The 17206-nt window shown below is 45.0% G+C and overlaps 1 protein-coding gene across 1 annotated transcript in view; it reads right to left on the minus strand.

The window, feature by feature from the left end:
• LOC148519782 (uncharacterized) overlaps nucleotides 1-17206 on the minus strand; it is a 75268-nt gene that overhangs the window by 41278 nt on the left and 16784 nt on the right. Inside the window, exon 3 of the mRNA XM_088476128.1 lies at nucleotides 3122-3192. Within this exon, the coding sequence (XP_088332254.1) occupies nucleotides 3122-3192 (71 nt within the window). The remainder of the gene's footprint in view (nucleotides 1-3121; nucleotides 3193-17206) is intronic.

Here is a 17206-nt window from a genome sequence, read left to right on the forward strand (position 1 = left end):
CAAATGGGTGCTGACAATGCGATCTGTGAGATTGTCAAAGGAGTGTTGTGGGCATGTAGCAGTGGTGGTCCTATGGGCGGGCAAGCAGGGCTATCGCCCGGCGCGCTGCTGCCTGAGGGTGTGGCTGCAGTGCTATTTAATCTGACGGTGCCCGTCCGCTCTTGCCCGCTACCATATATAAGATGTGGCGGCCGCAGCACCATATTTACAAATCGATGTGGCGCCATACCACTGTGAGTTCCAGTCTCCCAAAATGCTACTGCCAGGCGTGACGTCATCGCACTTTGCATTCTGGGAGTGCCCATCTGCCTTAAGACTTAGGCAAACGCCTCCAAACCTGGCAAATGGCCGCCCCCCCAGCAAACAAAGCAGCACCGTGCAGCGCTTTCTTTGGGGGTGTTTTTGTCACCCATGTCCACAACCCCAATCAGGTCACACCTTGCTAAGGGCGCCAAAGGAGACTCTTGCCCTGAGCTCCGCAAACTATAGAACCGGCCCTGCATGTAGCCAGAGTTCCGTGCTACTCTGAGTCGTGCGTACAAAGAAGGGAACCCTGTGTCAGACGGATTTCTTGCACCCAGCATGGGGCAGGTGCAAGTTCCGATACTAATGATGCCATTGTGAATGGAAAAACAGTGGGGGGTGCGGCTTCCTGCTTGAAGCAGCATGGGTCTTCACATTAACCCTACGTAAATTCACATTAGCATAAGGTTGTTCCAGGTTGTTTTCGGTTGGTTGGATGACGTTTGTGGACTGCAATTTACAAATCATGCCACAGATTCTCAATTGGATTGAGATCTAGGGGTTTCTTTTCTTTAAGTGTCGTGTTGTAAAACCCAGATACCAGTGGACACCTTCAGGGGTCTTGTGGAGTCCATGCCTCCACGGCTCATAGCTGTATTGGTGGCACAAGGACAACCTACATAATAGTTGCAAGTAGCAAACTTCACACACAACAATTTTTTCAGCAATATCACCTTTGCACGGTCAAAGACATTAGGACATGTTGCAATCCATTAAAAATACTAGTGACTGGCCGCAATCAAGGTTTTTTTTTTCAAGAACAGTAGAAAAATGTATTGAAACATAAATCAGTAAAATAGGATACTTATCATTGAGGCTCAATCTGCCCAATCCTGCTAATAGTGCAGCAGCAGTATTCATCACATAATGGGCTCTATTTACTACAATCCGCATATTGAATGCGGATTGTATTGTGATATTACCGAGTGAATTCGCATTGCGAATTCAGGCAATATCACAGGGATTTACTATAAATCCCTTGCAGGGACAGAGCTTGCGATAAAGCTCTGTCCCTGCGGATCCCATCCGCACTCTAGTCGCGCTATTTTCAGAAAAAATACCGCGACTAAGAGCCCGCGCATGCGCCGACCGAACATCGCTACTACCCCCCCACGACACTAAGCCCCACCCCCGGCGCTAAGCCCCGCCCCCGTGATCGCGGACCCCCGCGACCCCCCCTCCCCCCCGCCTTCATTACACTTACCTCCATCCTCCTGGCCTCCGGTGATCTTCTCCGGGCTTCCCGATCAGGTGATCTCCCATACTGCACTGGGGCCCGATCACCTGTTGACCGGGCCCCAGTGTGCTATGGGAGACCAGCTGACCGGAGAGGAGCCATTACCGGAGGCCCGATCACCGGTCCCTGGATTCAGGTAAGGAAAAAAAAAAAATGTTAAATTTTTTTTTTCTTTTCTTTTACAGCAATCAGCTTGCGGTCTGCTTAGACCACATAGCTGATTACTGGTACCGGCTCCCGCTAGAGCAGAGTGGGAGCCCAGTAACCGGGGGAGACCCTGGATAACGCCACCTCCAGGTGGCGTTATTATCACAGGGCTTCCCCCGGTATTTTTTTACAATTTATTTTTAGTAACTTAGGTCGGATCACATTTCCCATTACAATTATGGGAAATGCGATCTGCTTTACTAAAAATAAGTGATACTGGGGGTTGGAGTAGAATTTTACTAATTCTACTCCAATTGCCCTATAGTAACTACAGGTGAAACTAAAATAATGTGAAAAGGGTGTGGAAACACCCCTTTTCACTTTATTTTAGTAAAAATAATGTTAATAAATAGAGCCCAATGTGACTGCTCTTGAAGAAAGTGCTTCTGTAGCACCGAGACGGCTGTCATTGGGCAGTCGCGTTATGTGATGAATACTACTACTGCACTATTAGCAGGATTAGGCAGATTGAGCCTCAATGATAAATATCCTTTTTTACCGATGTATGCGCTGTTCTTGAATTTTATACCTGTGCCGCCTACAGTGGAGTCTGGAGCTCATTCAGACCCGCTCATTAGCAAGTGGCCGCTCGTTGCAGACGATGTTCTCTAATGTGCGCATGCGTGTGCGCATGCGTGTAGTTCGCAGTGTGCGTGCGCAAACTAGTATGAGCGATCGGAATGTGCTCGCTCGCCCTAGAAAGACAGCCCAGTGGTTTGAGTAACAGGAGAGGCTGTTTGTGGGTGGTAACAGGGGTAGGCCAGTAGTAACGGGGGAGTGGCGTTGCGGATGCAGGCGTGCCAGAGTATTTTCACGCCGTTACTGGGGCGTGCATAATTAACAGGCAGCTTCATTTACACGTCACCTGCTTGAATAATACACTGAAGTGCTTGCAGTGCTTGCGGTAGGATACAGTCAACAGCAAGCGGTGCGGTCAGATCCGATGGAACCCGGTGTACCGATGGTTGTATATACTTCCTGGAGATAACGTACGCTAGTGGGCGGCTAAAGACGGGCTGGTGGGCATCTGTAAACCCAAAGAGATTGCTCACCAATACATAGTGGGCGTGCTTATGCCTTGCCGTGCGAGGGGCTGCCTTGACGTCACTTAGCTGAATTTCCATATGCTGGGAGCGAGTGGCCGCATCTAGTGAGTGGGTCTGAATCAGGTCCTCTATTATTTTCGTAGGTCGGGCAGATTATTGTCTACTAACCATGAGTGCACTATATACACAGAATACACATGTATAAAAGAATGCCACACATGCATTATTAAACTATTTGTGTATTTCAAAACTTTACAGTCGCTTTTAGCAATTAAGCTGTGTTACATCATAGTTATCTTTACCATAATACTTTCAAATGTGGCCTTACCTGACCAAAGTTGTCTGTCTGCTTTGGGTTGCAACCTGAGTATATTAGTAGGTGAGACAATTCACAGTGACCTGTACAAAATATAGTATGCATTATTTTTTTTTAAACATTTCAAGATAAATTTTATGGATACAATAAAGTTGTATTACTGCCAAACAATCAAAGCAAACTATTGCTGTTCTCTTTAATCTGTTCTAGATTATTTTAAAACTGATGTGTACAGCAAACCAAAGCATCAGTTCTCTTTATAAATATGGACTGAAATACATATCTGCTTTAATTGTTCTCACAGGACCACTAGCGATATTACAGTGATGCTCAATCAATGATCCTGAATCACTCCAGCAACTACAAAGTTTGCTATTGTGTCCACTGTAACTTAACGGCACAATAGGACTGAGCAGTACCGGAGATCTGTACTAACGTTACCATGTAAATCACATTATATAAGCATCACCAGGCAGTGTAAGTGTATAGTACCATGAAGCTATGAAGTGATATAAAGTGTGAGCTTAGTTTAGTGGTTTGGGGGGGGGGGGGGGGGAGGAGGACCTTGGGTCTGATTCAGCAAGGAGCGCAGTTGCTTATGTGCACGCAATCAGACGATTGTATGGGTACTACGCATGCGTACGCACTGCAGTGCGTGTGCGCGAACTAGTTATCGCGATCGGGACTGCAATCGCAGTGACTACGCAGACCCAACACAGAGTGATTGACAGGAAGTGCCGTTTGTGGGTGGTAATGGGGGGTGGTCGGCCGAACGCAGGCGTGCGTTTGAAATCTGTTGCAGGGGCCAACTCAGCCTGAGGCCTGATAGCGTGCGATGAAGTTAGCAATTTCTGAGTAAGGTCAGGGCTTGTGCAAGTGTGTGTGAGGCTGCGATGGTACTCGAGTGTACCGATGTTTTCGAGGTCTTGCTAAACATTACGAATGTGTGTAAGGTAAAGTGGGCGTCCTTGTGTAGTGCTGCGACGGCATTGCAATTACAATGGATTAGCATACTATCACAATTGAACTGCGTGCATAATCGCTATTGCATTCGCAGTTGCGTCCGTATTGAATCAGGCCCTGTGTCATTAAAGTATCACATGGGAGGAGAGTGTTAGCAGGGAAAAGATTGCAGTTGGAGGGAGTGTATCTGTGGGGCTGATCAAAGCTATATTGTTTAAAATAAAGATGTCACAAACGAATAACATTTCATACTAAATTATATAAATACAGCAAATGAAATATATAAGAAATCATGTTTGTGTGTCTCTGGCATGAAGACTGTATGCACATCATGTACATATTTGAATTTAATCAGGGACAAGGAATATATTTTATAAGTAGAGATATACAGGATCTCAATTATAAAGTACATTGGTTGTGCAGTGCAGTGTCCTGGTTTTGTTCTAATACGCTTACATGACCCATCTGACATAGTGGGTTAGTGACTTAGTATTCCCAATGTCTTCTCATGTTGGGTCTGACTTAGAGATGCACGCTATTACAGCCACAATTGCAACTTTTTGCAGAGTCGCAGTGGAGATAATATGCAAATGCTAGTTTTAGCCGTCCCCTTGTGTACTGGCCTGCGCCAGACAGTGCAAGCCCTGGGATGCCCACTCAATGTCCATGGATGGTGTAATTCCACAGGTGGTTCTGAACATTACACCATCAGTGCACCATCATGTTTACCATTGACACTTGCACCAGCCAATGGCAGATGCAGTGTCTCCTTCTCAACCCTGAGTAAATATAACCTCTGTGGTTGTGGTAATGTGTCTGAGAATGTAATCGTTTGCATAGACAGGCCTGCAACACTCCCAAATCCTGCCCATGAGAAGTCCTTCTTGCATTAATTTCAGGCGACCTCCCAGTCACCACGCAGGAACGCTCATGGCTTTGCCTCGCAGTTCCTAATGCCTGCAATTTCATATGCAACAGTGTACACACATGCACCATTGGGATTTGCGGAGTAGCAAATGATCGCTCAACTGTGCAAACATCTGCATTGCGTACACCTCTGTATCTGCAAAGATTCCTAGGGGTACGAAGTGTCGGGTTGTAAAACCCTAAACTTCTGCTTGTGTTTATGTCCGACATCTAAAAGGGCAGTGCTTTTACTAGCAACCCCCTAATATCATTGTGGTTGACCTACTGTGTCCAGCTACTGATTGATCACACTTACAGTATGTGTATACTGTAAAAGTCATCCTCCACTTCTACCTTGATTTCAGGAAATATTTCAACCGACATGTGCAGACAAAGCATTCAGAGAGTCCAGGAACCTTATCTCGCTCAGTGTACAGGAAGAACACAATGCTTCGAGGAATACATAACTGTCACGACAGTAGACTGATGAGCTTTTCTGCTGTAATGCAGTAACTAAAGACTACATTTGTGCTTCTTAATGCCAGTCAATGATGTACTTCTACCTACAGATATTGATTTAAATTTTAAAATGGTTCCCAATTACTGTATTCATTTGGTAGTGTAACCTGTGCATAAAATTATGCAAGTACAGGATAATTATGAATTGAGGGATATTTGGACTGTCTTTATTATATAACATACGTGTTTGAAATTATTATTTTTACGAGGTAAAGCAGCAAGAAAGTGCAAATGAAAGTGCTCTATTACAGCACCCCTCCTCTGCACCTCTTAATCTTGTTTCAGAGCTCTCGGTTTGCAAATGTCAAGTCAAGATGCACAGAACCACAGTTTCATCATTACTATTTCTTAGAATCCTTAGACAATTGGTAAGTAGTGCTTTTTCAGATTTGGACATAGCATTAGATGAGCTGGGGTTGGGGTTGCTATGGAGTGTTAATATGGTGCCTGGCCTCTGGAGCCAACCTGCAAAAAAGCATTCCCAGGAGGAATGCCTATCACTTCTTGAGTAGGTCCAGGGGTGGAAACAGTGTTCTGAAGAAACAAAAAGTTGCTATGTCCAGTGGTAAAGAACCAACCTGGAGCAGTGACTAGCTGAAAATGGCTAATGAGAGGCCAGAACAGCAAGCAAACTAGAGCACTCTGCCAGCCATTTGTATTTTGGCATTGCCCACCATGCCCCCTCACAGCAGTTACCAATAGAAAGCAGTTCACAGGGAGTCCATCTTTGAGGGAAAAGAGAAGAGCTACCAAAGAAAGAAGACACCTTGAGGAAAGAAGAAGGGCACCGGTGGGAAGAAGCAGCAAGAAGACGGGAGTTGATGCAAATCAAAGAAGAGTTGCTGTGTGCAATAGTAGAAGACCTCTTGGGAGAAGACATTACCATTGCCCGGAAGAGGCTATAAGTTACTGTGTCAAGCAGAAAGACACTGGAGTTTGGGAAGGCCTTGAGCAGTAGAGGTCATTAGTAAAATACATATACAAACGCTTCCCATTTGCTTACCTTGGTAACGACGCAGGAAAATGTAAGACCATTTCTACTGTTGGCATAATGGTTAGCTTTACTGCCTTACACCACTGAGGGCTAGTGTTCAATTCTCACCAAGGCCCTAATTGTGTGGAGTTTGTATGTCCTCACTGTATCTATGTGGGGTTTCTCTGGGTGCTCTGGTTTGTTCCCAAAATCCCCCCCCAAAAAAATACTGGCAGGTTAATTGGATTCTAACAAAAAAAAAATAACAACCCTAGAGTATATGTAACTCCACTGGGGCAGGGATTTATGTGAATGGTCAAATATTCTCCATAAAGTGCTGCAGTATATGTATGCACTATATAAATAAATAAATATTTAAATAAATAATTTTTCTTTGGGCAGTTAGCCATAAGCGCCCCCTCAGCTGTTGTAAAACTACACATCCCAGCATGCCCTGTCACCGTTTTGCTCTTTGGCCATGCTATAACTGTTGCAAGGCATGCTGGGATGTGTAGTTCAACAACAGCTGGAGGGACACTTATTGCCCACTCCTAGGAGGCTAGTCCTAGGCCACTTAGGAGACCTAGGCCCTCATTCAGACCCACTCGCAAGCGGGCGCACGTACGTTAGGCGTACGTACAAAAATATTTAAATTCAATGGCTCGCTCGTATTTTCGTTCGCATCTAAAATTCCTCCCTAAACTCTGACGACCCCTCCTCTAACTAACGAGCGTACGAAATAGCGAGCGTACATCCCCGAAATGGCTTGAAAGGAACGCACGCACAAGTATAAACAGGAAGTGGCCTTGTCAGATGTCGATTACCTGCTCCTTTATTCTGCCTACCTCCATCAATCGTATCATGCCAATCAATGTATCAATTAGCTTAATTGTTTTTTTTTTTTCAACACAATGCAAGAAACTTTACTCTTGTCCGTGTTTGTGTTTACCCGCAGAATACGTACGGATGAAACATTCGCTTTTATTGTTCAAAAAACATGTGAACCACAATTAAACAATTGTTCTATTGCTGTGGATCCCCGCATATTTCCCTGGGTTCATTTCTTTATTTAAATTTGCTTACGCATGTCACTGCATCAAGCCTATCATAACTCTCCAGAGATTTCTGGCCCTGTCGAACACATGACTCATACACTAACCAATAAAATTGCTCCTGTTAATTTCCAAAATACATTAGCCAATCAGAAAATTTTTACACACTTTATCAAAAATGATTTTTAAGAAAAACACCATTGCCATCATGAGAGCCTCCGCATTCACCAGGCGCGAGCTGCTGGTGCTTACGGAGGTCATGGATCGCCGGATCACCAGCCAACCTCAACCCATCACCAACCGGCAGAAGCGCTCCGCGTATGCGGAGGCACGGTCCCGCCTGCGGTCCTTCGGCTCACGCCGCAACATCGGGCAGCTGGAGCGCAGGTGGTCCGACCTGCAATGGCGAACGCCCCGCTTGCTGGCATGCTTTCGCATGCAGATCCTGGAAAGTAAGTATTATGTATTGTGGTTTTAATGTTTGTGTGGCAAACTGCGTGTGCATGTTTTCCTGTCTGTCCTATTTATTATTTGTACTCATATCTGCGTGTGCATGTTTTCCTGTCTGTCCTATTTATTATTTGTACTCATATCTGCGTGTGCATGTTTTCCTGTCTGTCCTATTTATTATTTGTACTCATATCTGCGTGTGCATGTTTTCCCTCTATTTCTGATTTATTCATTCTACTCCTATTTGGCTTATTTTTTGGGTTGTTTTTTTTTTTTAGTTTTGGTCCCCGGATTTGTCCATAAACTAACCGCAATTTCTTTGACATATTTTAGGGGGACAGCCAAGACTCCGCCGTCACCGTCCGTCCAGACGGCGTTCCCGGCCACTATCCCCAACCCCCAGCCAACACTCCACCCCAAATCTTTCCCCTATTCCCCACTCCTCCCCATCCTTCCCAGACCCTCTCCCGGAAATGTCGGGCCTCCTTCCCCTCCGTCCCACTTCCCCCTCTCCTCCACCCACCCCTCTTCCAATTACCCCCTCCCCGGAGTCCATCATAACTCCTCCCCATTCTTTGGGGAATGACGGATCCTCCGAGGAGGATCATGGAGGCATTTCCGGAGCTCCCGTTTTGGCTCCCGGTATGTTTTTATTTTGTTTTTTTTTAAAGCACAAACTGTTTGTATGTAATCATGTGTCGTGCCTTTCTTCGTGTTTTTGTGGCTTGACTTTTGGTGATTTTGCAGTTTGCCTTTACCTCTTCCTGGTGATTTCAACATACACATATCACACCTGTGGGAATTTGTACATAGGCCTTGTATTTTTGCCAGCACCCCCTTTTTTTTTTTTTTTTTAGGTTTAGGAGTGATTTCGTTGTGTTTTTGTTTTTTTAATGTGGATTCCCTATTGTTGTATTAACCCACACACTTTTCTCACCCACAGGGGAACAGAGGCGTCGGCAAGAGGTGGCGGATTGTGTTGGCCAGATGCGCCAACATGTAATTGGCATTCTGGTGGCCCTCGACCGGCTGTCTGGCCTCCTTCGCCAGTAGTTTTTTTATTTTTGTTAACTTTTCAAAATAAATTTATTCAGACAAATATACGTTCTGGCTCATTTTTTAAATCCAAAACCAAGATAGTTTAGCATGACATAAGTAGACTGTTCCTGCAAGGATTTCCCTTTTTTAAAAGTTAGATTGTGTTTTGTCTTTGTATGTCAAACAGACACAAGAAACACATAACAGTAACAATGTCATTTCCCTTTTTGGGTGTAGTGTCAATTACATATTTCTACATTTTACAGGTTCCTAGTTGGTGCGCAAGCTGCTTAGGCCAATCTTACAAATCCCAAGGTTGGGCCAGGCTTCCTTTTGGTGTGGGTTGGGAAGCTGAAAACATATTTCAGTTTAGCTCAACTGGCGTCAGTACTGGATTACCCCTTAGTCAAATGTAACTTGTGTTAACCTGGTTACACTTGCTGTTAACGTCCCAAAAAAGGAAGACCATTTCACTCTCCAAACATTTATTCACAACATAACAGAGAAAACAAAGTGGTCACTCCCAAAAAAAGAACACAGTGATAAATTCAAATACAACACATACCAAGAAATAATTAAATCAAAACAAAAAATCAAGAACTGGTTGACGAAGGACCATGCCAACATGATTCCACAAACATGGCGTTGCGATATGGGTTCCAGAATATATGCCCAAAAGGACCAGATCCAGGTTTGGTAAGGGTAGCAGGAAGTAGTGAGCGTTGGAGTGCCAAAGATTATGTGAACAAACAGAAGATGGTGAGAAAAAAAACACAAAATTAGATGTTCGCAAACAAACACAAACACATTAGGTATAAACACTGTAGTTTTGTTACAACTTACCTAAAAAATCTGGCCACCACATCATCGCGTATGGCCCCCCCACATACTGACCTCCGACCAACCTCGGGGGGGCCATCCTCAGGTAAGGCATCCTCTGGCTGCATTGGGCCACCACTCCTTATGGCAATGTTGTGAAATATCCCACACAGGACCACAATTTTAGACACCATATCCGGCACATACATGAGCTCGCCACCAGAGCGGTGGAGGCATCCGAATCGGCCTTTTAAAAGGCCGATACAGCGCTCCACCACTTGCCTGGTGGCTGTAAGTGCGGAATTATACGCACTTTGTGGCCCTGGTGTGGGAGCCAAATAAGGAGTGAGCAGCCAGGACATGCAAGGGTATCCACTGTCTCCTGTGAAAAAAAATAGACAACATCAGGAACACTGTGTATCAAGCTTAACATTGTTATGTACTAAAGGTCTCCACTTACCCAGAAGCCACGCATCACCAGCTTGTAGGTTGGTTAATTTCTGCCATATCCCTGATTGCCGGATGACGAAGGAGTCATGAGCACTTCCTGGTAATTTAGCATTCAGGGACAGGATCTGGAGGGAGGCATCACATACCACCATTACATTCAGGGAGTGATAGTGTTTACGGTTTCTAAATATTGCCTCCAGCCGTGCTGGAGGCTGAAGTGGTATGTGAGTACCATCCACAACCCCTATGATGTGTGGGAAGCCAGCTATTTGGTAAAAATTGGCCTTGGCCACACTAAGGGCACCCATATCCAAAGGCATTTTAATAAAATGATGGAGGTGCTTGAAAAGTGCCTCCATCACTGCCCTCAGGATCCGGGAAAAGGAGGATTGGGAGATGCCCGCCACTATTCCCACCGTTGTTTGAAACGATCCTGAGGCACAGAAATGTAACACCGCCATAAATTGCGTCAGTGGTGGTATTGCTGTTGGACTGTCAATTTGCCGCTCAAGATCACTTTCTATTAATGAGAGAGTGTCTATGATGATTTTGGGAGGTAGACGGTAGCGTTTTAAAACCTCATCATCGGGCATTCCAAAAAGGGTGACACGTGTTCGAAATATCTGGGGCCTTGCATGCCTACGATGCCTACGCCTGGGACGAGTTTGAGGTTGGTCGTCTTCCGGGAGCAGGGCCAGAACAATTCGCCCCAGATCTACCTGAAATTCAAAGTTTACAATGTAAGGCTTTTGAGCCACCCCAAAAGTAACATAAAACAACTTAGCTTTATGATACCATCCATAGCTGCTTACATGCCGGGGTATTGTCATGATACGTATAAACTGTAAAAAAGCCAAAAATGAGACATCAAAAATTTAGAGTGTGATTTTATGTTTGTCAAATTGGTGCAAGCCAACACATAAAATAGGCGAAACACACATTTGGCCATCGATGAAAACGACATTGCACACCGTACGTCAAATAGGGGTCAAATGGACCCCAAAAATGGAAAAGGGAAAAGCAAAACTGGTTTACATGATGAATAAGCCTCGAAAAATGCGTTAATTATTTCGCAAATGCAAGTCACTACACCAACAGTCAAAAATGCGTTAATTATTTCGCAAATGCAAGTCACTACACCAACAGTCAAAAATGCGTTAATTAGTTCGCAAATGCAAGTCACTACACCAACAGTCAAAAATGCGTTAATTATTTCGCAAATGCAAGTCACTACACCAACAGTCAAAAATGCGTTAATTATTTCGCAAATGCAAGTCACTACACCAACAGTCAAAAATGCGTTAATTAGTTCGCAAATGCAAGAAAAATAATGGACTTACCAAAATCGAATATATAAGATTTCCCTCAAAAAGGTCTTTGGGTCCGAAAGCCAAAACAAACTAAAATAGATGAAATTAGTGTTAAAAAAAAAATATAAAACAAAAAACCAGAAGTAGACACCAATTGGCCACAAATTAGACTGCACAAAACTTACCAAATCAGGAAACGATGGCAAAAAATAAACCAAAAAAATGCGAACGGAAAACCAAAACAACTGTAGCAAACCAAAAAAAATACAAACACCGCCAAATCCTCCAACCGCAAACAACCAAATCCAACCAACTTAACCGCCAACAATCCAACAACGCTACCTCGACTCCACACACACCAAGCCATAAATAGTGTTTATTTTCCCGCACAAATTAAGGATGAATCATAGGGACGCACAATCAATGATGCGGCCGCAAACTAAGGACGCATGTATAAATACGTCACGAAATCACATTTAATTTGATTTCATTCTGGAAGCAGAGACATGGCTTCAGACCAGGGAAACAATGGCCAAAATTCCGGCGGTAAGGCCTTCATGCATTTTGTCTCAATGATTCTTTTAAAACATAATATTGTGCAAGTTGTGAAGTGGCTAAATCTGCATATTTACCCAAATAGGTGAGGAGGATGACATGGAAGCGACTGCTGGCCCGACTGCTGGCCCCAGTCAACCCGCCAAAGCTGCCAAAAAAAAAAGGCAGCCACATTTCACAAGCAAGGAGATGGAGGTTTTGATCCAGAAGTGCGTTGACATCCTGCCCCAGGCAGCCAGGAATATGAGCCAAAGCCAGAAGTGGAGAATGTGGGAGGAGGTCGCCGTTGCTGTCAATAGGGTGGGTGATTATGTCCGTCTAGCCCGGGATGTCAAACGGCGGTAAGTAAACACTTTCCCATCCTATAAACAAACCCCATTGTAAAAAAAAGGATAATGGTTCCAATTTCATTCCACAGATGGGCAGACTTCAAATATCGTCTCAAGCAAAAACTTGCCGACAGGGCTAGGCATGCAAGGGGGACAGGTGGGGGTCCCACCCCTGTGTCATTGGAGTTGACAGACTTAGAAGAGCTGGCACAGGGGTGTGTGCAGGCTGTGGAGGTGTTTGGCGTGTCCAACATGGATACGGACATGCCAGACTTTGCGGCTCCTCATGTTGGCCAAGGTAAGTCTTGTGATGTCACCAACTCTGAAATGCTATTGTGCCAATATGTAGATTCTAATGTGAGTCTTTTCGCATTTTTCCTAACAGAGACAGAGGCGGATGAGTCTGCTCCAGAGGGGAGCCTTGGCCGCAGAATTTCTGCTGGCTCTGCAGGGGAGGAACCAGTACATCCGGCTGAGGACCCTGCAGAAGCCAGTCCAGGGCGTGCCCCCTCGCAGGCAGTGGGCCTCCTCACAGAACTCAATTTTAAATCGGATTTCCATACGGAGATTCTGCAGAGGATGGACGCCAGTCTGATACGGGTGGCTGAGGCCCTGGAGCAAAATGCTGCGGCCAACGTGACCATTGCTCAGGCCCTGGCGGAAAATACCAGGGCCAACATCCGCATCGCCGATGCCCTGGAGCAGCTCGTTCGCCAGCACATGGTGGAGCCGACCTCCCTTCCTGCCGGAACATCCGGATCCTCCACCTCTGGCACAACATCAGCCAATCCTCCAAATGTGCCTAGCCCTGTGCCTAGTCCAGAGGCCACAACATCTGCCTCTGGACAGGCCAGCCCGATGGCATCCCGGACCCGGTCTGGCGCCCACCCTCACCCAGCCAAACGGGCGAGAAAACGGTGACAGCAATGGCGACTTTTCCCACACTCCTTCTGTGCTTGGCTCATATTCCTTTCTGGTCAAAACTTCCCTCTCCTTTCTTGTGAAATGTTTTTAATTTTGGTATTTACGTTTATGTTACCAGTTATGGCTTTTTTTTTTTTTTACAAATATCTTTGCCACAAAAAAAAGGCAACAAAATATTAGGCCAATTTGTTTGTGTTTAAACAATAAATTTAAAACAAAAAACTGACATTGTATTGTGACATTATTGTACAAATGGGTTACATTTAATCCTGGCCCTAAAGGCAAAAACTGACCCTCTTAAAAAAAAAAAAAGGCCTCTTTAAGGAACGTTTAAAAAATCACATAGCGATGCAAATTCCACAGTAAACCAAAAAAAAGGGGAGCTAATTAAAACATGATGACATTATTGTTACAATAGGCCATAACCAACAAATTGTGGCCAAAATAAAACACCAAAAATGTACGCTAATTGATTGTGTAATCATGACATTAGCAGCTCTGATTTCCACCTGCGTACGCTTTTGTGCTATCCCAATAAACTGCTTTCCAAACACATACCAAGCCGGTTTTCAATGCAACACTAATTACTTTACTGACCAGCCGCGATTAATCGCAGCACCATCGTTGAGTCCCGGGACGGAGGAGAAGGCCATCGCCAATGTGGTCGAGTAATCCTGACCCTAAGCTGTGCGAGCATTTTGAAGGGAAAGCGGATGTTCCAGTGACGTATGAGACGGTCCGAACACATTTGACGTTCGCATCTGCTAATGTATGTACGCCCCAAAAACGCCTCGCCACGCCTGCGTTTTTTCATCTCCACCCCCGTCAACACCCAAAAACGCCCTGTTCTGTCAATCACATTTGACATGTCACTTCCTGTACGCTATTTTAGGAACGAGAGAAAAAAAGCTCGCAACCTGCCGTACGCACATGCGCAGTGTAACACCGACGCATGCGCGGTTAGTCAACATCGGAACGCAACGAGCGTACTGTTGTTAACGTGCGGCTCTGAATGAGGGCCCTAGACTTCCCATGACTGATAGATTGGGTAGTAGGCTCTGATGCCAGTATGTAGTGCATGCTCTAGGCCAGGGCATATTAATACGTTTCCCCTCACTGTTGTTTGGTCTTTGCACTAAGGCTCAACACCACTAGACACACAGTGCAAGTGTTAATGCCATACCTTCCTACTCTCATGGAATGACCGGGAGGAATCTCTGGTGCTGCCCTGAAAAGCATTCAAGTCTCCTATCCTGCAAAAGTCTGCCTGGTGCCGCCCACTTCCCAAGTAAAGTGGGTTGTCCGGACGGCCTATGATGTGATTTGCACTGAACTGCGTCATTGTAGAAATGCCACCCACTTTACAATGCCAGTAATCTCTGCATTGTCTAGCCGGGGGGTGGGGCTAAGATGACACAATCGCACCATCATGCCAACCACCTATGCCAAGCCACATCTTTCCCCCGCTGTGCTGACCTGGCTGCCCCCTCCCAGAGAGGGCAGCCAGAAAGATGCCAAGTATGGTTCACAGACAAACTTTTACTGGTTATATGGCTAGATACTGGACGTGTGTGTGTTTACAGTACATGTGGTAGTGAAATTAAGGCGCAAGGTCTAATGACGCAGAAACTTATGTGCCTAAGCCTGAATAAGTTATTGTACAGTGCTGTGGACTATGTTTATGCTATATAAATAAAAGGATAATAATTTGTATCCTTCCAAACCTCATAATTACATGTTATATAATATGTAATATTAGGTACAGATATTAGTGGACATTTTCCTCTTCTTACAGTCTTCACAGCTAGAAGGCAAAATTCATCTAGGTCATTGCAGGAATTGCTATATGTGATCTTGTCTACTGTGGTATGTCTAGACTTGAAAAAAGTTGCTAGGCTTGTTTTGTATAAAGATGTGCAGCCAAAAGCCTGTAAGTTAAATCATAATTGGGTAACTTTTAGTGCTCTAGATGTTGTTGAATTAAAATTTTCTGAATGTCAAACCATCATTGAATAGTTTTGAGTGGCCTAAGAAGAATGGACATAATCCAAAGAATAGAGCTGCTGGCTGGACATGATGGGAAATATGCATTCAGTATGATTTACTGCTGGCTGCATGGCCGGCGGTTCAAATCCCGGCAGCGGCAGCCCGACAGAGGAGGAAATCACGATCGTCCTAGAGGTAAGTATAAACTAACCTAATTCTACCCCCTAACCCTCCTTTAGGGTGCCTAACTTTAACCTTCCCCCCCTGTTCCTAAGCCTAATCCCCCCTCTAAGTGCCTAAACCTAACCCCCCCTTCCCCACCGCCTAAACCTAAGTCCACTGGGGGGGGTGCCTAACCCTAACCTCCCCCCGGGGGTGCCTAACCCTAACCCCCCCCCTTCCCTAGCCTGACCCTAACCTTCCGGGAGGGCTGCCTAACCCTAAGTCCCCCCCGGGAGCCCTAAACCTAGCCCTCCCTCCCCCCCCGCGGCTGTCCACGCCAGGCATCCCTTCAATCAGGATACCGGGCGCCGGTCTCCCGGGGTCGGTAAAATGACAGGCGTCTTGATTTAGATGCCTGTCATGTAACCCTCGCCGGGATTAAGCAGTCGGGAAGCTGGCGGTCGGCATTGCGTCCGCCGGCTTCCCGAACATATACCGGGAAATACAATGTTTAACCCATCATAAATTAGAGTACTGAAGGCTGCCTATCCTGATTTGCATGAATTCAGCAACATAAACACTCTATGCTGTTAGTGCAGTGCCAGAATGATGAATTGCACCACACATTCCTCCCCAGGCACACAACCATTCTGCTAAAGTCATCTCTTTTTCTTTCTGTTCATGGGGATGCAAAAAACTCTCTAAACATATAGATTTTCTTCCATGTGACCATCACATTTGTGCTGCTGTAACATTATACTACCTCATATAATTGTAGGAAAACTGTAAGCTGCCATGATACGTATTGTCATTATTTCTGTTTGTCATTACATATAAAGGCATATATACAGTATTTGTCACTACATTTACTTGGAATGCGGGTTATTTTTTCCTTAGTTATCCGAATGATTCATATTACCAAATGTGTATTTATCTTTTCCATGGAGACCTTCTGAACCATTGCCAGAAACAATAGAACTATATATGGTAAGTAACATTACTTTTTCCCAGCTTCCCATTAATAACCCAAGAGAGGGTGTAATAAAATACAGTGTACTGTTCAACACATGTACTGTCCTGAATCTCACATATCAGGCATACAGAAATTCAGGAGATAGGCAACCTGTGTTACTGTCAGGGAACCATCATTTGACATAGCTTTTTAGTCAATGATGTAGACAGTTTGACATTTCCCTTCTCTTGTATGCACCTACTGTACCTAGATTGCTCCTTAACAACTGCTACTGCTGGTATCTGACCCTCCTCACCTCAACTTGTGCTTCCTTCTTACCCTCCTTACTTGTAGCACCTGAAGTGAAGTTCCAATAACCACTTATCTTCTTCTATCCTAAGCCTGAGGACTCTAGACTGTGGGCTTGGCCACAGTTGTGGCTGCTGCAACCTCTAGTGCTATGCCACTATCCACGCTTCTTACTTGCCACTTGTAGTAACCCTGCTTTTACCCATACACCACTTGCTGAGCAATGCTGAGAAGCATCTGGCTCACAGATTACTGCTTGGTGTCATCCTGAGCTCCATTTCCCCTGAAATTCAACAACATGCAATTCTGGGTAGTTTATATTTTTTCTCAGTTTTGCATGTGTACATGTTGGGAAGTATGTAAATATATTGGGCCTGATTCAGATGTGGAGGCAAATGCC

Source organism: Taudactylus pleione, unplaced genomic scaffold, assembly GCF_031769625.1.
Source record: "Taudactylus pleione unplaced genomic scaffold, aTauple2 ptg000183l, whole genome shotgun sequence".
Taxonomy (NCBI): Eukaryota; Metazoa; Chordata; class Amphibia; order Anura; family Myobatrachidae; genus Taudactylus; species Taudactylus pleione.